The sequence below is a fragment of the Onychostruthus taczanowskii genome, unplaced genomic scaffold (genome assembly GCF_017590055.1).
Source record: "Onychostruthus taczanowskii isolate IOZ18803 unplaced genomic scaffold, ASM1759005v1 scaffold1, whole genome shotgun sequence".
Taxonomy (NCBI): domain Eukaryota; kingdom Metazoa; phylum Chordata; class Aves; order Passeriformes; family Passeridae; genus Onychostruthus; species Onychostruthus taczanowskii.
In genome coordinates this window covers 18,422,838-18,446,567 of record NW_024496525.1, presented here as the reverse complement: position 1 = coordinate 18,446,567, position 23,730 = coordinate 18,422,838, and the positions used below count along the sequence as shown (strand labels likewise).

Below are 23,730 nucleotides of genomic sequence, written 5' to 3'. Positions count from 1 at the left end.
CCAGCTTCACTTATGAGCAGCTTATAATTGCTTTTTCTTTCTCCAACATTGTCCTGTATCTTAAATATAATCCCTGATGGGTTTCCCACCTTGAATGTCTTTGTTAACAGAGTTACATCCTTTCATAGTTTTCATTTTATTAGTGTGATCTATCCACATCTGCCAGTGTCGTCATCTTCTAACAAAGAACCCACAATGGTGACATGATGAGACCAGCAGCTCACCTCCACCTGTGTTGCACTCAAAATTTGCCTTCCATGAATATGGGTGACACAATACTCCACATGAAGTCTCAGAAGTATGTCAAGTGATAAGCCCTGGAACACATTTGGTGTTTTCATGCATGCATGAGCTAGGACTTCACAAACTTCCTCTGATCAACCAGCATGCAAGATATTTTTCCTTATAATTAATTTCTAGTTGATGAACACCCAGCTGACAGAACTTCTGGTGTAAATTATTAGTTCTTATAAGCATCCCATTGTATTTTGTGTTACTGAACTTCATCCTAGTCATGCTATTTATATCCTCAAGGTCATCCAGTTTCTCATATGTAGTCCACTACTTTTTTCTCATGGTAATAACTCCCAAGTACTTTTAATCAGCAAATTTCATTAGCATATTTGTACATTTTGTGTCATTCTTGAATTGATTATATAATCAGCTTCAGAACAATTCCTGAGGAACCTCACCATATTTTTTCTACTTGTATTCTGCTTCTTACAAATATTCTCAGGTACTTATATGGTCCTTATGACTCCAGGTACATGAGTCCCTGAAATGCTATTAAAAACTCTGTGCAGCAATTAAGTCTTCCTGGTTTATATGTCTGAAAATCTCAGGAACATTATGTTTCAGTGTTGCACAGAAATCATACCATAGCAACACTTATAGAGATCAATGCATCCATTTAGGTAAGAATTGAAGTTCGAATAAAATACATTGGAAGTGTCCATGTATCAGCTTAATCATCAACTTCTGATGCTTCTGGAAGGTCACACAGGGCTGAAGAGGGGCTAAGCCAATGGAAAGTGCACAAGAGTCTCAAGCTAACATCCTCTGGTAATAGCTATACTGCAGCAACTAAAACATGATGAAAATACCTGGTTACAATTTCTGCCTTCCAGGAACTTCAGTGAACTTCAGACTGCACAGCAAGCCTTGTAACACCTCTGAGCTCTGTATACTACTAATCACTACATCTATCTTTTCTTTCTACATGTGTGGAAGAATGGGTGAACTCTCTGAATCCATGCTGAGAACTGATACTCTACATCAGGCCACCATGTATCAGGAAAAGCTCTCAACCTTTCAGGTTTGGTGTAGGTACAACTCAAACATCTCATGACCAGTTCAAGATTTGTGCTTGGTAAGGAGCCCCCATTATCAACATCAGCACAATAATACAGGTCTTGGCCTGCACCTGATACTTCTATGACAAAAACTACAGAAGGTTTCTGTTTAACACTGCCTCTCCTTTTGTGGGGGTGATATTGACACCTGAGGTCTTCAATGCAGGAAAATAAATTCCTTTTCATTTTACTTCCTTGGGACTGGCACAGTTGGAGGAACACGTTTCCTTTGACCATCATTTCTTCACCAGTAACACCCAATGTGTGGAAGGCAGATATTTCCTCATCAGGCTGACTAAAGGAGAGAAAAGTCCTACCACTTACAAAACCTGACTAGAATGGGCCTGGTTTCTCTTGGATGAAAATTTTATTACTTCAGCTCCTCTGCCTGTTGAGCCCATAAGCAAAGCTTACATCAATGACACACTAGATGGGGCCAAGCCCAGCACAATCCAGAACAAGAGGTCACCACAAGCCTTATACCCTTCTGTGGGGAATCCCAACAGTGCTGGGTGCTGAGCAAGACTGCCAGGAACATCAGACAGAGCTTATGTACTCAGCAGGAGTCAGTTCTATATATACGTGGATATAGACAGAGCATTGCTATGTTTATCCTCAAAAGAGGTTTCAGAATCTTCCCTGTCACAGCAGCAAATGTCCTTGCCACAATTAGACATCAGAACAATCCCCAAAGCCATTGAATAATTCATAGTTTCTCCCAGAAACTAAACTAAGAAAGCAACAACAAGAAATATTTTCTCTACCTCTGGACATTTTTGACAGAAAACATAATGCTGCTTCCTGTCTAGAATATGTAAAGTCTTCTTACACAGATATATATGATCATCCTTTCTTTTTGTACTTTCTGTCCCTCTGCAATTAGACAGTTTTGCTACCCACATTCAAGGGGAGGATCATATTTCAAAACATCTGGTTAAAATCTTGCTTGGCGCTTTTCTATAGAATCTCCTCCAGCACATCTCTTTTTTCCAAGAAAGAGTCATGCATCTATTCCACACTGTCCTACTCAACAACATGCAATGAGATGTTTCAGTAATTTGTCACTCTCAAATTACTTCCTAATTTTGTTCTCAGAAGGCAATGACCTTGAGCAAAGATTACTACCAGAGGTAAAGATTCTATCATCAAAAATAAAAGTACAAAATGAGAAAACTAACTTTACGGAGAGACAGCACTGATATATTCCAATCCAACTCTTCCAGGATAATTCAACATACGTTTATAACCGCTTCTTGGCAAATGCAAAGAATGAGAAGAAAAAATTTAGAATTCAGTAGCAGGCATCCTCCATTAAGGCAAAGAGGCATTTTAGAAGCCTGAGCTGACAAAGAACAGCTTACATCATCAGATTAAAGAACAGAAATGGAAACCATAGGGTCATGCTTTACACTGATCCAACAGGTCAGGCACTCAGGTAAACTCTCAGACTTTGCAATGGTCTCCCTTCTCTGCCAACATGTTAAGGCAGCCCACAGTTAGACATAAATCCAGGCCCCTTTTCTAGGGTCTTCTTATCCCTTCACATTCATAACTTGCATCCTCCATGTTTTAACTCGTATTAGCTTCAAGTCAAAACTAGAGGCAATACACAGTAAACTCCCACCTCAAGTTTCCTTGGTTTTGAAGAATCTGAAGCAAGTTAAACTGAGATTCTGAGGCTCGTTTTTTCAGAAACGGCTTTTCTCCATCTCCAGTCTTCTTGCTGTGTTTTTTTGGTAACCTCTCCTTACAAGTAGTTGCCACAGAGTCAGAGAGCTTTGTCTTGTTTTTCACCTGGGTGTCCGAAAGAGAGCAAACACTTCTATCTACCTCTTCATCCTCATCCTCATCCATCTCCTCTTCCTCCTCACCTTCCATGTCTGACTTCATGTCTGACTTGAGGGACAGCTTTGTTGGTTCTGATGTGCCTGTAGTAGAGGAGAAATCACATATGCTGATTGAGAAAAAAAAGAAAGCGGAGAGGACTGCTCTACTGCATATATCCTTTGGTTTACCCCATAACCTTTCTGCTACAAGGTCAGAACACTGCCATTTCAGAATGGCATTCATCTTAATTATGACTGTTCTATATTCTGTCTTTCAGCTGGTGCATCAGTTGAGAAGCCCATTTTCCCAATATTACAGAACAGAGAAGAATACCAAGATTCTTGTTTTAACCTTACAAATGAAAAAAAGAATGCCCACACAAAATCAAAGAGGCAAAGACATTTTCCTGTCTTTTTATCCTGATTCTTACATACATACTGACATATCTACACCCATATTTGAGATATATACACACAAGTTTTTGCATGTTGCGTGTCAAATAAAACAAAGCTAAAAAAATCTAAACTTCCACACGTGCCAGTAAAGATCATATACCTTAACACAGCAGCAAAAATCATCTTATAACATCCAATCTCTCCTACTGCAGTCAGTATCACACAGCTATTACAAAGAGTTTAAATAAAGGCAGGAACAGCCACTTGTGGGGATTATTCGCCTCTGTACCCCTTTAAGTTTTTCCAACACCAGCTTGGACAAAGATTTCTGCTCCCAACAGCTTAAGAGTCACGGCTGTCTAGGAGAATCAGTCTGAAAGGTCCCATCTTTCTCTGAAAAGCTCAAGAATTACAGAGGCACACATACTGTTAAATTCTTTGCCCAAAATGCAACAAACAAGCTCATCTCCAAGTAAGCACTGATTACCTTTAATCATATACCTGGGGGTGTGGGAAGGTGAGAATGAAATTCAAGGCACTAAACAAACAAGAAGCTCAGAACTAGAATGAAGTGAAAACTATAAACATTTGAAACTGAACAACCCCATTCACACACATTTTGAATGAAAATGTCCTTTGGTTACTTTTTTTACCAGCTGCTCATTTAAAATCCTAGCCATGCATACCTGATGCTCTTGTCTGTGCTGCTCCAACCTTGCCATGGTACTGCCGACGCTTCCGTAACTCCAGTGAAACGAGCTTCCTCTCATAAAAGGGAGCATGAGAGCCCACAGCTTCCATCCTCATATCCGGCCTTCCCTGGAGACCTGCTCTGGGAAGCACAGTACACAGATATCCCTCAGTCTCCCTTTGTCTTTCTCTCCCTGATAATACAAGAGACCTAGCTGATCAAACTTCAAGAAACATTCTTGCTGATACAAGGAAGAAATATTTACCATCAGTCTAACTCTGCTCTACTTAAGCGTGTAAATGTTTGAAGAGAGTCTTGCACGTACTTCACAGAACATCGCCCCTCAAAGCCCCAGGACACACTCGCCTAGTGCCACACTTTCATGACTGAGCAGCTGCTGCCCATTATGCAAGAGCTCAGGGCACAATTAACAGAGGACATTGCAAGAGTACAAAACAACAAAGGGGAATGGAAAAAAAGCACATGGACATGAATCTGGTTGTCTGAACCATTTATGTAGACAGTTTGTTCTTCACTGATCAGATATAAGAATTTTAACATTATAAAAGTGGAAAATGCCAAACTTTCTACAAGTTCTACTTAAGTCAAGGGACGAGGAGCCCTCCCAGATTCCAGAAGAGAAACATACAAAATAACAATTTTCTGCCAGTGCACAAAAATCCAGAAAAGTGCTCCCTATGATATAAGTGGAAAAAAACACAAAAAATGCTTCTTGTTTCATTTATCTTTTTAGTTCTAACAAAGTAAATATGAGAATATGAAGTCCAAAATCCTTATGCATTACAAGATCTTTTGAGAGAGCTCAATGATGAAGCTTATCAATATGGTAGGAATACCAATGTGAGAAGATTATGAGGAGAAATGTTAAGGTCCAATGAAAACATGAGCTCTCCATGTGTGGATATATTCTTTTTCACTGTATGATTCTAATTTTCTAAATTATTTTTCATGGATTTCAGGTAGAAAAGTTGTTGACTCACAACTTGGAAGATTCAGCTAAGGAAATCTAAATTTAGAATAAATCTTGCAGAGCATAAATTATTTAATTAAGAAGCTACTTACCGGGATCTCCCAGTGATGAACTCTCTTTTCATCTTGCTCCTAACAAAGAGAAAAATGTCAAAAATTACTCTCCATATTGGATCAGCCTTGATTAAAAATCCTCCCTAGTCTTTCACATGTACAAGGGAAAGACCATATTTACAGAATTACTTGTGAGTTCTATCTTAAAGAAAAAAAAAAAGGCTCCAAAAGAGGAGCCATGAGCAGCTGTACTAGAATTGATGCTTGCATTTGTCCGGCTTAAGCTGGGGAAGGCATTATTTACAACTACTCTTCAGACACATCCCTGAATATACACAGAAAAAAAATTGTACAGCACTCATGCAGGAAGAGCCTCTGTAAATATTGTCTCCTTTCTCAGACACCTCTCTTTACTTGGTAGTTTCTTCATAGTGGATCTCAAATTTGCACAAGAAGAATTGTTGAGAAGGAAGGGCACTAAACACATAGTGAAAGACACTGCACAGACTCAGTGGAAGCTCAGCTAGTGGCATGAACTGTCCCAACCATCCAACCACAACCCCGAAAAAGAATTATCAAATCATGATTGCACAGGTCAAGACAGAGATACTAAACAGCTGGAGAAGTCAATTTCAGGGCTTACTGTACATGAAGACAAGCTTTAATGCAATTTCAAATTTGAAACAAAAGGCAAGCCAGGACCTCCTATAATGCCCTCACAGAGAAACCTAAGAGCTTGAAGCTTTTTCATGTCTATAGTAATATTAGTACTCCAACGATTCCCATGCCTTTTGAGTATTGTCCTTTTTGCCCCTGGTTTCAGAAGAGCAACACATAAAATATATGACCAACAATGGCACATTAGAGAAGAGATGCACAACTATCACCACTCCTATAAATCCCAGATTTGTGTTTATAACATTGGATAAGTGAGGAATCAATCCTTTTTGTACTGTTTGTGCCCTTTACCTCTCTCCCAAACAGAGAAGTTTTCTACCTGTCCTTAAACAGATGTGTAGCCAGCATGTAGTTCATTGATGTCTTGTGCTCTAGAAAAGATCTACGAAAAGAAAAAAAAAAAAAAAAGGATTATCAAGACAGAGCTAAACTCAATGAAAGGCAGCACAATGCAGAAATAAATGGCTTCTAAGAAATATCCTAGAAGTGGATTCAGACAACATGCTGCACCACAACAGAAAAGACGAAAGGAGGAGAGCTATCATTTCTCAGCTGAAGTTCCTGCTGATGCAAGAGATGGAGAAAACATTACAGACTGGAAAAAATAAATGTAGAAAACTGTAATATATTATAACTTTCAGAAGGAGTGAGTCCTATAGGGCATTTATGGCCTAATGACAAGATACACAGTCTGAAGCTTGAGGATGTAAAAGTAGATAGAATAAAAGTGTCTTCCTTTCAGATTTTTGCTAACAGAAACACAATACCAGAAATAATGTCCAACAGCTTTCCATGGGGTGCAGTTATGCAAAGCAGCAGTTGATAAAAACAAGGGATCAGAAAAAAAGAACATTCAGGGCTAAAATAAACTTTGCCAAAACTTCCAAAACATCTTTTTAAATGCCAAGATAGCTGATCTACACATATCTAATACAGAATATCCCTCAACACACAGCATCAGTGCCATCCTATCACATTTTTATTCTTACCCATAAAGGTCCCATGTTAATGGGGTAGGGAATATCCGGATGAAGCCTCCTCTCCGCTCATTTTCCTCTCTCACTCGCCGAAGAACTTTGATCTGATTAGGAAGTAAAATAGAGAACAGCCAGCAAAATAGATAACAATTTTCCAAAAAATCTCTGAATTTCAGAAAACAAGACTATTCAGCCTGCAAATGGACTGGGTAGATAATGACATCCTTAAGGAATTTTGTCTTGCATTTAAATTCTGAAGGAGTCTATCATTGCTTCAAGCACATCTCTGCTTGGCATGATTGAGAGCAAGGGCAATACCAGCAGTAAAACTTAAAATTCTGTTTCAAAAATTACTCATCTTCTGTCACATTTTTCATTTACATGCACTTACTATTTGTTGAGCAAATAATCCCACATACTGCATGAAAGCCAAGGTAAATAAAAGCTATTTAATAACCTCCTTACCTCCTCCATGGAGAGGCCTAGCATAGAGCTGTTGTGCCTTCCTGCTGCCTTTTCCCTGCCTAAGGGCATCGAGCTTTTAACTTCAGCATTGCTGGCAGACAGAGGACGGGTACGCTGTAGAGACAGTGGGAATCCAGATTTTTTTTTCTCCTCTCTCAATTTTCATATTAACAAAAATTACATTCAAATTCCAGGATGCCACTCGCAGGAGGATCTACACTTCAGAGCACTACAGCCAGAATTCACAATTCCACACCCCAGCTGTTGAAGAGTATACAGCCCAGATGTCAAAGTGTGAGTACTCAGATTCTTAGATTTTAGCACAGTAGGCACAATTCAGGCATCACTGCCAGAATCTACACCCCTGGCCCCTTCTGGAAAAACAGGAGACATACCAAAAGCAGGAAAGTCAGAATGTCATACAGGAAAATCCTCACACAAGGGGCACTGGAGTCAGCATTCACAAGACCCAAATACATTTGGATTCACACATCAATGGTACCAGAACCATGATTCTCTGTTCTAGCTGTGTTGCTACACTAGAACAAAAGGACTGTAATTCCCTGGTGAGATAAAAGTTGCAGGGAAAAGTTCACAACCTGTTATTCTTTTGTTACTATACTGCTGAACTGTCAACTTGCTACTTCTCACACTTAACAGACACATCCTGAAGATGTACACAGATACATCATGCAAATTTGCATAAATATGCAAATTTTTTAAAATATGCAATAAATTTGCAGACAGCGTCACTAAGCTTATTTTTAACCTGAAGGGCAGTCCTGGCCAATTCTAACAAAAGGACAGGAATTCAAAATGTCTTCAAATCATCAGGATTATAAAATTTTAAAATCCAAGCAAGACAAATCTTTGAACTTTTTGTCAAGTACATTTAAGATGGTCTTAAGCTCAGTTTACATAAACTACCTCTGCAAAAACAGCACTATAAGAGTCTACTGAGAAAGTCTCAAGCTTTTTTACTAAATTCAAAGTTTCTTTTAGCTCTATATTGAGCAAAGAATGAGCAGAGAGCCTTAATCTAGAAAGAAGAGAAAAACATGACAGAAACCTTAAGGTGGATAAATCCAGGGGAATATCCCATACTGCTCAGATACAAAAAAAATCCATGGCAAGATCAGGATGCATCTTTATTTGTAAAGACTATGGGAATTGAATTCCATTCTCTCCATTTCATTAGAAATGGCAAGCGGCTATTCAGAATCTGTAGATGAAGCAACAGCAAAAGCAACAGCATTGCACTAGAATAGGTTATACTGCAGTGATTGGCACAGAAAAATCCAAAGATAAAACAGACATAGCAGGTACCACCTGTAATATTTCATTAAGCCTAACTAGAACTGATTAAAAAGAGAAAACAAGACAATCTGGATGAGAAAGCAGGAGACACAAACATCTGTAGAAGAAGTGAAAATGCCAGCAATAAAACAGGTTTGCTTGAGGTTGTAGATGGCACTAAGTTGAAAGACTTTTAGTCCTTCTTTCTAAGCTTTCTTCCATTTCTAATTCACAGCTTAAAAATGTTGCTTAACAACTTCCTCTAAAACCTGAGAGTAACCTTCTCTTAAAAACCATTTCCCATTTCCTGGCATTAGCATAACAATTCATCATCATGTGAGAACTGCTGTTCCAAGAGAATATTACAGGAAATTCTTCAATCTATTAAATTATCTGCTTCTAAGGAAACACTTCAATGAAATCATTTCCATTGTCTTGATACAACAGAGATGATTGCATTAAATACAAACAGTAAATGTATGTCTATGTATTGGGCAGCTCTGACTCCTCCCTGAGAACAAAACTACACGGCTGTTAAAATTCTAGAAAAAACTCTTTGCTGGACTTTGTGCACAGTATTTTCCATGTTTCACTAGAGAATACCCTCTGGCTGTAGAAAGAAATGTCTCCAACTTCAAAGATCTTGTTTCCTCTTTGACCTAGCTTATCTATAAAAGTACAGATAAATCCAACCACTCTGGTGTATCTCCAAATTCTGCAAGTATCCTTGGTTCCCAAATCATGATGCTAATTTAATAAGCACTGACAGCAGCTGGCACAAAGATCCTTCCTATTCTCTACAAAGCCTTGTAATTCAGTAATTCTCTTTCCTCTGAGCCTCAGCTAAACTTACTCAGAATGACGAACAGCAGTGAATAGACTGAATTAGGTTCTCAAGGTGATTCCATCTACCTTCTCTTCCCGATGGGGAAACCCCATTAAAAACAAACAAACAAACAAAAAAAAAAAACAGACAAAAAACAAACAAAAAACCCGGGGAAACCCCATTAAAAAAATAAAAAAAAAAGACAAAAAACAAACAAAAATAAACCCCTCCCACTACATTTGTGCAGGAAGCCCAGCAGAAAAATAATGCCTAACATGTCCCCACATGGCCAGGTGCTTAGAATTGTAAACTAATTTCGATTTGTCTATATGGCTTGCAAGAAGGGTAACAAATGTAACACTCAGAAAGGTAGATCAGTCTCACTTAGGCTAACAATAGTCCCATATTTTTCCATTAACTTTAAGAAATCCTTCTTTTCTCTGCATCTATTTTGACCCAGTTCACTCTCAAACTTTTGCAGTGTCCTTCAGAGGACTGTCTCAAAGAAAATGATTACTTCTCTTGTAGAGCCACCTGAATTTTGTTTGCACAGATTCTCCTGTGCTTACCTTATCATTCAGACTTGTAGTCTTAAAAACTTTGAGTGATTTGATCCAGCTGACCTTGACCTCTCAGCAAGCTTCATCTACTTTTTTTTTTAAACTGCTAGAAGTGGTGCAAATATTTGTCCAACATTTGCTTTCGCAACATGGAAACATGCGGTGCCATCTCCTCTTCCCATGTTGACTTGCCTCTCACCCCCATCCCCTTGCCCCAGGCTACTCGAACTGTAAAATATATTTGTGAGCTAATTATGCCAAAAGCACTGTACACAGTAATATTTGAAACTGTAGCCCTTACACAGGTGATGGGACTGAAGGGTACTTACTGGTCTGCTGTTTGCTCTTTGTGACTGTGCAGACACAGGACGCTGCAAGAGACACACAAAGAGCATAAAAATCTTGTGTTCTCCAGGACACTATGATCCCTGCCTGAGTTGTAGAGGACTGGCAAGTACCCTAAACAAAACAGTACAAGCAAAGGGGGGTGAGGCACTGGAACAAGTTGGTCAGAGAAGTTGTGGATGCCCCAACCCTAGAACTGCTCAAAGACACCGGGGTGGGCTTGGAACAACCTGATCTAGTGGAAGGTGTCCCTATCCATTGCAGTGGAGTTGGAATTTGATAATTTTCAAGGTACTTTCCAATCCAAAGCACTCTATGATAACTGAAGTCCAGAGATAAAGCTAACCACTTATACTTTCCTCATATCCTGCAAATGTATCCTGTCCCCATTCCAAACACAGCACTCATTCTAACGTCAGATGTGCTCAACTGTGCAGAATGCATCTGGACATATGGTTTTCAAAAGCACACTGAACTCAACTGTGATGAGCAAAATTCATATTTTTGTAAAATAAAAGTCATGCATATTAAGATATTTAATAGCTATGCATCAAAGAGAGAGATGTTGTCAAGTAAAATTGTTCATAGAACAGAGGTGGGGGGGAAAATCCCATAATTTTGCAAGTAATTTCATTTAAATACCTCAACAATATTCCAGTTCTTGAGGAGAAAAAAGATATTAGTATTCTAACACGTGTAGAAACATCAGAATGTCAAGAAGTACCCTATATTACTTACCTGGTATGAGGCCTACAAGTAAAACCAGCTGAAGGACAGGGACAGGTTCAAAAGAAAACAATCATCATCAGAACTTAGATTTTTTTTGCCTTCAGTGGCATTCAGGCTGTCTTCTCCAACACCCAAGAGGAACAAATGGTGGAAGAAAGATCTGAGAATCCCATCTATCATTTCTAGCTGTACTACTGACAAGTTCCTCTCTACAGATGGTCTACTCAAAACAGATCAAGGTCCCTCCATTGCTTAGGATTAATTGAAAGAGCTCCAACCCAAACCAACAAGAAGTTACAAAGGAAGCAGCAAAATTGTTCATTTCCCTAGAGGGAGAAATGCTCAAAGAGTCAAACCAAAGAAACTGCAAAGAAACCTGCAGTCCAGTCTGGTGAAATTCAGAAAAGAGAGCAACCATCTCAAGACAGTTATCCGGGAGAACTTTCAAGAGCACTGGTACCAACAGTTCTTTTCCAAGCAGCAACTTTTACAATTATTAAAAACAGCCTATGTGAATGATCAAAACTTAAGACATCATGAAGGTGGTAGGAAAAAACAAAAGATTACATATACCTTTTGCAACACAAAATTATAACAGCTATCAAAAATCTGAGATAAAATGTATTCAGCAGAACAAGCTAAAATATTCTGGGACCATGGAAAGATCTAAACACTTATCTAGACATGGGACTACCACTTAGGCACTTAGGAAAAAAATGATGTAAAACTTTATCACTGCATCACAAACCTGTTCCTGTTAAACATAGGTTAGTTAGGGGAACCACCTTAATCCTGTCTCATAACCAATGCACTGTCATACGAATCTTTGCAACTTTCAACTGGCCAGCCTTACATCTCTATGTGGGTATTTTTTAAGCAAAACAAAGTTGAAAGCCTCCTTAAACTTCAGTGCTTTACAACAGCATAATTCTCTGAGACAGTCTTGTAAAACTTGGTCATATCATCAGGATCTGATGCCATTACTTTAAGAAAAAAGGGTAATTTTTTTGAATGGTTCCTAATTTATCTCATGTACCTTTTGTCCGCGACAAAGAGCGCCTACACAGAGTGATTTGTATTTAAAGCACTATTACATTTGTCTTAGAAGTTTCAGACTCAGACATGTATCCTAAAGATACTCAAATCTCATCTTACCAGCTATTCACCTCTCTCACAGTGACTAAAGACTCTTGAGTTTTACAAGAGATAAAACATTGCAATTTCTGTGAGCTTTCCCTACACCAAAATGGACAGTGTCTTGGTACACTGAGGCTGAACAAAAATGACTTGTCATTTCCTAACTGAACTTGAGCTACACAGCACCATCAGCTGCAGAGATGTCAGAGAACACTATCTGCCTATTTGCCTGAGGAGAAAGAGTTGGAAGTCCAAGTGATTTAACAGATCTCCCAGCCTTTTGTGAATGCTCCATTTCCACAGATATTTATGAAATCCATTTCATAGACAAAAAGAGATAGAGAAAACTGTCCTTCAACATTACAGTGCTGAGAAAGCACTACCTCAACAGAAAAGGCAAGGGGCAATCACAGCAAGACACATGAGGCCTCAGTCCAATGATCCATGGGAAAGAAAGTGGGATTCCAAAACAGAATAGGAAATAAGCCTTAAACTTCAAATGCAGGAACTTTTCACCCAGGAGAAGGTCTTGGAGACATTCATAAAGCTCCAGGATTCTGGAAGCTTGTTGTCCACAACAAATTCAAAGCGGAAGAACAGCCCAGAACTCAGGTGTATCCCCTGAGCACCACAGAATGGTTTGGGTTGGAAAGACATTAAAGGTTATCTAGATCCAACTGCCCTGCCATGGGGAGGGAAGCCTCCACTAGAGCAAGGTGCTCAAAGCCCCATCTAGCCTGGTCTTGAACACTTCCAGGGATACAGAGTCCACAAATTCTTTGGGCAACGTTTCAATGCCTCACCACCCCCAGTTAAAAATTTCATCTTCCATAGTTATGCTAGAAATCCAGATAATGTCACTCACTGCCTCTCTCACCTGTGAGTCAAATTCTGTGAGAATGACTTCCTCCTATGCCACAGCTTGTAAAAGTCACTTACCTGCAGCTTCTGGTATGGATTTCTTCTGACAGATTCAGATGAATGATAAATGGACCGGCTTGACCGCTGGCCTGGATCCTGGCATACAAAGCCTATGGGCACCAAGAGCCACACGAGAACTTTAACACAGACAAACCCCAAAAGATTAATCTAGCATTTCTGTTCACAATCTTAGTCTATGCATGACCTTCTTGTTCCTGCCCAAGGACCAATAAGGATCCTTTTCTTTTTTATACCTTGCTTTGTTTAATCCTAAACTGTAATTGCATTACATTTTTGAACAAAAACTTGCTTCAAGATCGAGTACTTAAATCAATAAATGGGTTACTGAATAGCAGCACAGAGAAAGACTTGGTTTTTTAAACAGCTGAGCAGCGTACCTGATGACAATTTCACTTCTTTCACTATTGGGGCAAATTGCATCAAGCAACTAAATCAAGATGCAAGGGACACTGTGCTCTAGACAGTACTAAAATTCTAGTAATCCAACCAAAACCCACACATTCAACCTGAAAAATGCATGAAAGCTAAAGAGAGCAGTGTATTCAAATACCAAATCAGGGACTCTTAAAGCCACCTAAGCATCACAAACAGACAATTATTCTGAAGTTGAAATGTCCATAGATCACTTCTCAGTGCTAAATACAGCTGTTCTCCTTAACTAGAGTTCACATCTATTAAACTGATCTAGTAACAAGCAGCTTATAGACCTACCTTTTGCTGGTTTTAAATGAGGGAAAGATGGAAGGATTTTTTTGTTTCACTCACCTACAAGAGTGAACATATCTGAAAGCATGCTAGCTTTGATCTTCAGGTCCAAAGGAGCATCACTGTCACCGCATGCAACAGAGGATAATAGGAATTATTTGTCTGGCATTGAATGAGAGGAATGCATCAGTATTCAGTATACCTCCCAATATAGTTTCTTTGCCTTCTTAAAACAGGTAAAAACAAGAAGAAAATTAGGTGATTTTCACATACACAGGTAAAGATCAGAGAGCAACGGCTTAATCTGTTATCTTTTTTCCACAGCTTTTAGTGTCCTAATGCAGACACATACAGCTTTGTTTAAACTCTCCTTAGGGCTAGAAACATTTTCTTTGAATGTATGTATGTCACATTTCATGAAGTAGATAAAAGTTGCTGTTGTAGAATTCTTAAAAACCACACTTAACTATGCCTCTTCCACATAAAATCACAGCTGAGAGGCCTACCAAAATAAGTCCTCAACTTCCATTAGAGTATAAGGGTCAGCATAAGGGCCAAGTCAACACTCACTCTTTAGAATTTATCTGATTAGAGTACTAGACTGAGCCCAAGAACTCCTCTACATACTCAAGTAAAGTGTAACTGATTGAATCTAAAAGCTTCTATCAGCCAAGAAGATTGAAATCCAACACAATAGTCTGACAGAGCTCCAAAATTTATCTATAATGAGAGATTATGAAGCATGAACAGTGATGACGGAAGAAACACAATTAAAAAGTAAATGGAATCCCAACTGGGCTCTTTCAAAACCTATTGCTGCAGTAAGTTTGTTTAGCCAAAGGAAAAAAGCAAAGGAGTATCCTCTCTGCCAATCAGCTGTGGAACAAAATCTGCAGGCATCATGAAATTATGCCTTCCTAGGACCACAAGTTTCAAGGACAACCATCTCCAGCAACAGTCCCTGCCTCATATTAAATTGGGAATCACTTACCAGGCCAGTGATGGGGACAGGTTCACTTCCAACAGCCAGGGCTTCAGAGTGTCATCAATAAGGACATCAAAACCATATAGCTCTAAAAACACAGCAGACACTAAGTTCACCTTACTGCATCTTTAAACATTCACAGAAGGTCCAACGTTAGTTTCTACCAGGTCCTTTCTACCTAAATTATATATGTTAAATCTAGTAAACTCTCTAGAGATGAACGAATAATAACATTCCTCAAGTGGCAATTTTCACTTCCTCTAAATTAAACGTATTCTGCCCTGGGGGGGAAAGAGAGGAACAAAAATGTTAGGAAAGTATTATGTAGAAAAATAAAAAACTCTTCACTGCCCACAAACTGTAGTTCACACAGAACTCTACTACTTGCTTTCACATAGAACTGACCCAAGCATAGCAGGTTCAATCTACTTCTTCCACTGGATCCTGGAAACAACAAAATTTCATTCTCCTTTCCACTTTTTAATCCCTTTATTCATTGTTCCAGTCAGCTAGAGAAAACCTTGTTTCTTTCAAGCATCAGCTTCTTTTCAATTATTCCTGTATATTTTCTGCAATATCCCCATGGGGTTACAGCAGACTTCTCAGCAACTCCATCTACATAGACAACCTCCCATAACGCTTTAGCTTATTGATAGCTTGTCACTTTGCAGCAAACCACAACAGAAATGTTTTTTCCTTAGTTTCTAAAACAATAATAACATACTACATCTTCTAGATGTGTTCTGCTCTGCACTGGTCAGATTGAAGCCAGCTCCCCCATTCCAAATCTGATTTTACTATTTCACTCTCTATACACATTTTCTCTAGTTTGGAAAGAGTTGCAAGAAGGATGCTACGCAAAGATGAGTATAAATCAGAAGCTGGCATTAATGCAATTCCTTCTTTCAGCATTAAGAAATAGACTTCCAAATCACCAGGGCAACTTAAGCAATTTTTTTTTTTTTAAACACCACAAAACAGAGTAATGGCAGAGAAGGATTTTCATGAAATTAACCAGTTCCTTAGTGCCTGAAATAAAAGCAGGAGAACTTCTTTGCCATGTTTCTTTCTTTGAATTCTGGCCCTGGCCTTTTGTCACCTGCCTGACATTGATGCTGGCTCTGGGGAGCTGGACAACTTGACAGACTCCTCCTATGCAGACAGCTGTGCAAAAGCTCATGCAGCTTATAATGGGAAGTCAATGAGCTAGGGTTTGGGGGGAGGCTTGGAAGGGGGAAATGGCAGAAGAGTGAGCATGGCCTGCTCACTCTTCTAGAGTCTGTAGCCAGTCATTGAATGGGAAAGAACAGCAGAGAGTTACAGAGCTGGTTCACTCCAAAGAAATGAGGCAGAATCTACATTATTTTCTCTTGCCCCCCCAGACAGGAACAGCTGCAGTAGAGGGAAAAGAAGAAGGTGGGGATTGTAAGCGTAAATATTAGCAAAGCATTTTGACCAGGAGAAACTTCTGATGACTTTGATACATTACTTTAAAATACAGTCTCAGGTTTGGTGAAGACCCATGACTATTAACAGCACAGAAAACTCAGCAGCTCATGCCCAAGGCAGAGAAGCAATGAGTGGGCCTGCAGCAGCTGCTCATCTGCAGCCTCCCAGCCCCAGCCAGGAAGAAGTGCATTTTGTTTTCACTAGCTCCTGCTTCTTTTGCTGCTGGCCATTCCCTTCCTTGGCCCCTCAGAGGCCCTTTCCTAGTGTTTTGGCTCCTCGGACTTTGTCCTCCTCTCCCACACAATTCTCTTGCAAATTGCTGGCTCTTTAAAGCTCTATCTTTCCCACCCAGTTAGTCATTCTGTCCACTTTTTCAAATACACATGGGAAACCTTTCGACCTCAACTAGCTCTAATCATGCTGCTGGAGCTTCACATTCCTTTCCCTTGTGTCTGCCTTATTTATTAGGACAGTAAGTTCTTCAGGGTATCCCTGTTGACTCAATTCCATTGTTAAACACAGATTCTAAAGCCACTTGCAATGACTTAGGGTCTCCTAGGAAGTCCCCACTGCTGCTCCATAAAGCCCCAAGTCTCACATATTCCAGACGTATCTACAAGCCCTAGACAGGTATCTCCGTTGCCTCGGGGCATCAGGAACATAGTATCCATGTTCTGGCAATTGAATCAAGCCTCACAGATTCCACACAGGGCTTAGCACAAAGATCTGCTCAACAGTCAGAAGTTTATCCAGAAATATCTTGCTGGCCCTCTTCCACAGTTGGAAAATGTACTTCCTGGATAAAACACAGTAGTCACAGTACCCTTTCCACTCTGAAACTCAACTACCACTTGATAAAATACACACACAGGCAGGACAAAGATATGAAGTCACACGAGCATAGGATAATCAAAAGTGTATCCTCTGAAATTACCAGCTTCAGCAAGGCTGCCACTTCCCTCTGCAGGGAGAGTAAAGAAAACAATGACTGAAAGAGCAAAACATGCTTCACACTGTGGAATGGCAGGTTCAGGACAAGCCATCTAGTGCCACTATTTTTACTAAGGGAAGAACAGAAGACACTGAAACCAAGTTTCCATGGTGCCTTCTCTTGCTACTAGAATCCACAAAAGCAGGTTCCACCCCTACGGTTTGTTAAAGACTGGAATTATATCAGGAGGTGCTAAGTGCTTCCAAGACTCTGCAGGAACAGCCTGCCCCTTCCTCCCCCAATCCCCATAGAGAAGTCACTGCTGACTGAGCTTCCCACTCCCAAAAGAAGGCCTAGCTTCAGTGTGCAGTCTAACAACAACAGTTCAACCAGAGATTTTTTTTGCCAATGACATTATCTAAGACTAAGACAAAGGCTAGAGAGATAGTCTCGGGCTTTTTGGTTCTGGTAAACTCCCATGTATTCCAAGTTTATCTTACAATCCTCTCCAAGACTGCACCAGCGCTCTCTTTTACAAAATATCCCCAAAGAATTTGTTATTCTCTGTAAGTACAGAAACTAAATCACAAGCGATAGCACAGTAGCATAAAGAAACTTTTCATGATTTTGCATAGCATGAATAAGCTCAGTTCCTAAAGGGTCACTGTAATTCTTGTCTTTCTTTGCAGCTTGTTCCCTGGATTAAAAAAAAGCTTTACTGCAAAGTACATACTCTACAATTCAGTGGAGACAACCTGAAGTTATGAAGGGACACAAACAGCATGGGAAAAACATTCATAGCACATAACTCTTTATTGATATTGCAATAAAACCCCATCTCCTCATTTTATGTAGGAGCATATTTACAGACATTTCTAACGCAAGGAAATTTTGCCACTGAAATTCAAGTCTTCCATTTTTCCTTTCTATTCCTCCTGTTCTTATATTAAGGTTTAATTCCCTTTTTAAGAGAACTTTATTTTAACAGAGGAAGGTTTTATCTCTATAGTTTTGCAGAAAAGGACCCAACAAGAGGGGACAAGTAGCTTCAAGGCTAACGTCAAAGAACAGGAGCCTTGGTGCAAACTCAGCTGCCTTTAGAATCCTAATCTTACTGAGTAAATAAATTATCACTCACAAGGCATAAACTTGTTCAACCCAATGTGTGATACCAGAGCGAGCTAAGAGGTTAATATTGCAGTAACCACTTTAGGACATCACTTTAACTTCCCTTCCAACACTGAGGAACGTAAGAGTAGACATGTAGCTACTTCGTCCTCAACAAACTCAAGTGCCCAAATTAACAAAATATAATATTAGGTAGACCAAAATAAAAGCCATCTGACTCTACAGATGGATACAACAAGTGAAGGATAGAGAGAGCATGTTTCCCAACCTCATTAGCCCAAGTTCTTCTGATTTCAAGCTCTTGCACTCCAAGAACCTTAGCCCCAGAAAAAGCCATGAGACAAGAATAGCCTGGTGTTCCTCACTTTGACGTCATCCATCTGGTGAAGACCCTAATGCCACCACAAGGACCAGTGGCAGTAGAAGACAGAATGACAAGCCAGGGTTGATTCTGACTTTGGTAACACAAGTCCATTGATAAATTGACAGTGCTGGTCATTTCCTAAGTCTCCCAAAAACAGCCATAAAAGCTTTTTAGGCCTGCTCCAGCCTTCTGAGAAAGAAAATTAGTGCTACCAAGTTGAGAACAAGTTCCTAAAGAAACCAAGTTTCAGCAGCAACAGGGATTTTGAATCTTTCAACCAAGCTCTGGGTACTAAATCATCAATACCAGATGGGTACGATTTAGAGCCATGAAGTGACAAGTAAGAAAAACAGTGCAGGGATAGACCCCCCCATTCCTATAGAAGCTGTGACTAGAAGATCTATTCCTTGAACTCATTTTACCCTTCACACTCAGCTGACAGTTTAGTCAAATTTGAAGATATAGTTACATTACAAAATCTACCTTGCCCATCAGATCATCAAAACACCTGCCATGAAGGGTACAGGCCTCCTGAATCTGCTTGTAGCCAAAGGAATCTACAACCTCTTTCAGATTCCAATGGCATCTTTACACACTGGCTTCAAAGCAAAGATTTATGCTAAGGCTATAAAAATAGAATGGATAAAGCTTTGTAAAAAAAAAAAAAAAAGTAATGGTAGGAAATCCCTGTTCAGCTTTTCTGTGACATGTCATGTAAGAAACTAGAAAAACATAGGAAATTCCTATGGTATATGTATGGCTCACTTAAGTCACTAAGCATACACTCACCTCACATCAAGTAAGTACACACAGAAATTCCTTAAGAATCTCAAGTTTTTAGTGCCTTGGAAAACTCATAATGGAGCAGGTCAGCACTGTTCAAAACTACAAAAGGCTTCCCCCTAAATAGCTCAACTGCCATCACTAAGAAAGCTAAATGTTTACGAAGAACAGCAACATAGGCAGTTGAGAAACTGGTGATTTGGCACAAATGAAGACTTTTTAAAGCATTTAGCTCCAGATCAGCACCACTCAAGTCATACAATAGTTTATTGTTTGCTTTTATCTCAGTATAGATGTGATTAGAAGCAAAAGCCTGGCCAATTCAGCCTTAAGACACAGAAGCAGCTAAATAAGAAACTCATTGCTTTGGTGGGATCAATATGCCCATCACCCTATCCTGGCCTGCCTTCTTGATTGCAGACAAGCTCAACAGTGTCACAGCTGGGTTTGCTAGAATGTAAATGAAACAAGAGGACTTCAATTTATTGCTTCTTTAGGCTCACATTTCAGTGAGTGCAGAAAATGGTGCTACCTGGCTGCTGGCAAAAATATGTGCTGCACCCAGCCACCTTCATTTCCTACCCTACTAAACCACCACACAGGGAGATTTTTCACTCTGCCTGAAAGCTGGCCTTACTGCCTTTTCTAGCCTACCCAGAAGTGCTTACTTCAGGAGGGAGAAAAACGCAGTCTGTAATCAGCTTGGGCATATGCAGCCCGATTGTACCTCTTGTTCCCACAATGAGACGTCACATCCCTCAAGTAAGTGCAAAATCTATCAATCTTTCTTTTAAAGAAGGCTCCAGAGGTAACCATTGACTTAGCTGGCGACCAGCTTCAGGACAGTGCAGTGATCTGGAGAGCTGCAGCATGCCCTCCTCTGGAATTACTTACTTGTTAAAACTATTTTTACTAGCAGCTTAATTTTACATAAGGAATTATTAGCTAAATACAAAGAACAAAATAGATGACTGGGATCACTTTGCTAATAACAGTGCATGAACAAGGCAACAAAATCATGTGATGCACTTCAGAGGAACAAAACTGAGCATCCCAAGTCCTCTGAAAACTGATTATTACTAGAATGCAGTAAATAGGTCATATTACATGGCCAAAATGGAACTCTTTACACAAACTGTCATCGCTACGCTGTTTTGACATCAGAAAAAGGACCATCCTGACCTAGCACTCTCTCTTTCTAGGCATGCATTGGTAGCAGGAATCAGCCTGTCTCACCAGTCTCAGAAAATGAAGAAGCCATGAATAAACCCTCTTCCTTTAAATCCAGGAAACAAGTACATTACATATAAAAACACTTACTTGTGAAAGAACTGAAGGACCACTGCAGTACTAAACAATTAGAGAGATAAAGTGGGCAACCTCATCTGGACAAATAAGTACTTGTGATTTGATTTTTTCAGGAAGAAAATGGCAGTTGTACAGGAGATCTATTCCCTATAACAGCATTACAAGCACTAGAGTAGAATACAACATAGATATATTTTTTAGAAGTTTTCCAAACAAGACCCATCTCGGCATCTGAATTTCAGATAAAGGTTTCTGAAGTCTGAGATACTTTTCATATGATCAGCCCTCCTCAGGACACACACTCAGTTTCATTGTTCACAGCTCAGAATGGGGAAAAAAAAAAAAAAAAAAAAAAAAACCAAACAAAAAAAAAACCAAAAAAAGGCTCTTGTCTGAGACTCAACATGCTGCCTCGAAATCTTTGTTCGCAGTTTTCTCCTTCATGCTAACAACTATGAACTGAACCATTATGAACACTTTCAGCAAGAAAAACTGAATATTTACAAGGTTAAAAGTCATACAACCAAAAAGTGTTAGAACAAGACACACAGATGACAAATGAACCATACAGCACAATGGAAGTTCAAATCCTTGAGACAACGAGCACCACTTAATTGTGGGGGGAAGGTGGCAGAAAGTAATGAGCTCTGGAAATGCCTAAGTTTCCCCAGGGAAGCAGTATGGCTCCTACTTAAGCTCTCTTTCCTGGGAAGCTCTTAATTTATGTTTACACTGAAATAAACGGAACAAAACAGTTTATTTGTGGGGGAGCATCTGAGAGGGTGGTTAGTGCAGCCCTGGGGAGGCAGCAGGAAGTGGGATAACCTCAGAGCCAGGCCCAGCAGAAAGTACATGAGGAGCATTAGTTTCCATATACACAGCTCTAGAGACAACTGAGGAAGGAAAAGAGAGAAGCCAAAAAAAGAGGCAGCTAAAGTGGTTTTGACGTGTCTTTTTTTCAACTAGCCAATGAAGTGCCATTTCACTGAGACTATTATATAACTCATAAATTCCCATGTATGACCAGGTCCTTCAACTTTGGACAAAGGCATCAGAGTCAGTCAGGAGAAACTATGGTGGGAGAGGTAGCTAGTTTGGGAGGTAACTAAACAACCTATCAGTCATGGCTCCTTGATTCCTGACTGTCTCATCACTCTCAAATACCCAAAAAGACATTTATGCTGGAGCGTTAAAAGCTGCAGAATTGTCAATATCTAAGTGCAACTCAAGGACCGCATAAAGGGATTTGACCTGTCACACCTAGTTTAAATGTAAGTTTCAATCCCTAAACATAGAATAGTCTAAGCCAAGCTGGGCCTTTGGTTTGAGCACTGAGACTTCATCTTCGTGCTTGCATCCGCACGAGTGAAGGACAGCTAGGAGCAGGAGGAGGCCTCTTTAGGGAAGGTTGGGAAGCAGCCACTGGAAAGTGGGAGAAGGCACACTGTGGTACCAGCCGCCGCTTCTGGAGCTCGTCCCAGCGTGTGCTGGCGGGGAGCTCCGCGGTCCCGCTGCCAGCGCGGAGCGCTGCGCGCAGCTCGGCCAGGAGCGGCCTCGGCCGCCCCCGCGCGGCGCTCTGCTCCAGCGCGCACCGCCCGCATCCCGGGCGCTGCACACGCGGCTTCTCCGCACCCTCACACGCACTAGCAACGTGCAAAACTACACTGCTGGTGGCTCAAGAGAAAATAGCAAATGCTCTAAAAACGTGTTTAATCACCCACAGCCATTCTTTGCAAGGACACTAGTAAATCACGAACTTTCCAGCACTTCCCCAAGTTCCCTTTGAAGTCCTTTGCATCATTCTATTTTCATTTTCTTGCACGAGACTCTGATCAATGGTGCTGACACAGGGTGAACTGAGATTCGATGCCCCCTGCCCTCACTGAGGCTTATGCTAAAGAATAAAAAACCAAAAACAACCAAAATAGTATCCAGCTTTCTTGCACTAGGGAATGCACATTTCTCTCTAGCATGACAAAGCTGGAGGTTCCAAACAGTACTCAACAGGCAATCAACAAAGATGTCCCCAGCGTCTTACCAAAGCAGCTGCCACGATGTGAAAGAAAACTTTTACAAGCTGATGCAATGGACGGCTCAGCAGAAACTAGAGTCTTGATAATCAGGTCCTCCACGCTGGCCATCAGTGCTGCAAGGAGGGGAGTTGGGCAGGAGGAAAAAGAAAAAAGTAGATTGTGAAGTAACACATAATATCCAGGAAGGCATGAGAATATGCATATGGAGACAGACCTTTGTGACTCAAAGCACATGAGACCCTATGGATGACAAAGCAATGATGCTTGGAAATCCATGCAAGCCTGAACAAATAGACATGCATAAGTGTCCTAGTGCAAAAATACTCACAAATGAGAATGTGAAAATGATAAATGTTGAGTATATGTCCAGTGCAGGTAAACAAACATATGGCAAACACACCAGCACAAGTCAGCTGGAGTCTGACCACTGCCCACTCAAGAGTATTAGGAAGGATTACACAGGAGTTAGACAAGAGTGGGTTAGCGAGACAAGCCCTCAAACTACAGAGAATAAGCCATAGCACCAAGATATAAAAATTTTTCTTGTGAACTTTTATGAGGTAACTGTTCTGTGACACTGCACCTTCCTCTAAAGCAGCTGTTCCCATACCAAAGTTCATAAATCTTTTCAAAATTTTAAGACCGGTGACAGCTCTCAGGCCTGCTGACCTATAGATAACCCATAGAATGAAAGCACTCTCCAGCTCCTGCATGAGCTTGTGAACAGAGCTCAGGAGTCTGAGAAGACAGAAGAAGCAAAAGGCAAGAAAAGATGTGCAT

At 40.2% G+C, this 23,730-nt stretch overlaps 1 protein-coding gene across 21 annotated transcripts in view; it reads right to left on the bottom strand.

Moving 5' to 3' along the window:
* The window catches only part of TTLL5 (tubulin tyrosine ligase like 5), a 130,064-nt gene that overhangs the window by 76,483 nt on the left and 29,851 nt on the right, over positions 1-23,730 (bottom strand). For 18 of the 21 annotated variants that reach the window (XR_005952201.1, XR_005952205.1, XR_005952202.1 and 15 more), the window contains 11 exons: positions 22,956-23,063; positions 14,961-15,042; positions 14,030-14,091; positions 13,262-13,353; positions 10,441-10,482; positions 7,430-7,543; positions 6,977-7,068; positions 6,307-6,369; positions 5,349-5,387; positions 4,261-4,406; positions 2,977-3,280 (listed from right to left, as the gene is read on the bottom strand). Coding sequence is in view for 18 of the 21 variants with exons in the window: in XM_041398545.1 (XP_041254479.1) it covers positions 2,977-3,280; positions 4,261-4,406; positions 5,349-5,387; positions 6,307-6,369; positions 6,977-7,068; positions 7,430-7,543; positions 10,441-10,482; positions 13,262-13,353; positions 14,030-14,091; positions 14,961-15,042; positions 22,956-23,063 (1,144 nt within the window). In the remaining 3 variants the exon portion in view is untranslated. The remainder of the gene's footprint in view (positions 1-2,976; positions 3,281-4,260; positions 4,407-5,348; positions 5,388-6,306; positions 6,370-6,976; positions 7,069-7,429; positions 7,544-10,440; positions 10,483-13,261; positions 13,354-14,029; positions 14,092-14,960; positions 15,043-22,955; positions 23,064-23,730) is intronic. The other 3 variants (XM_041398591.1, XM_041398622.1, XM_041398705.1) reach the window with 1 other exon arrangement.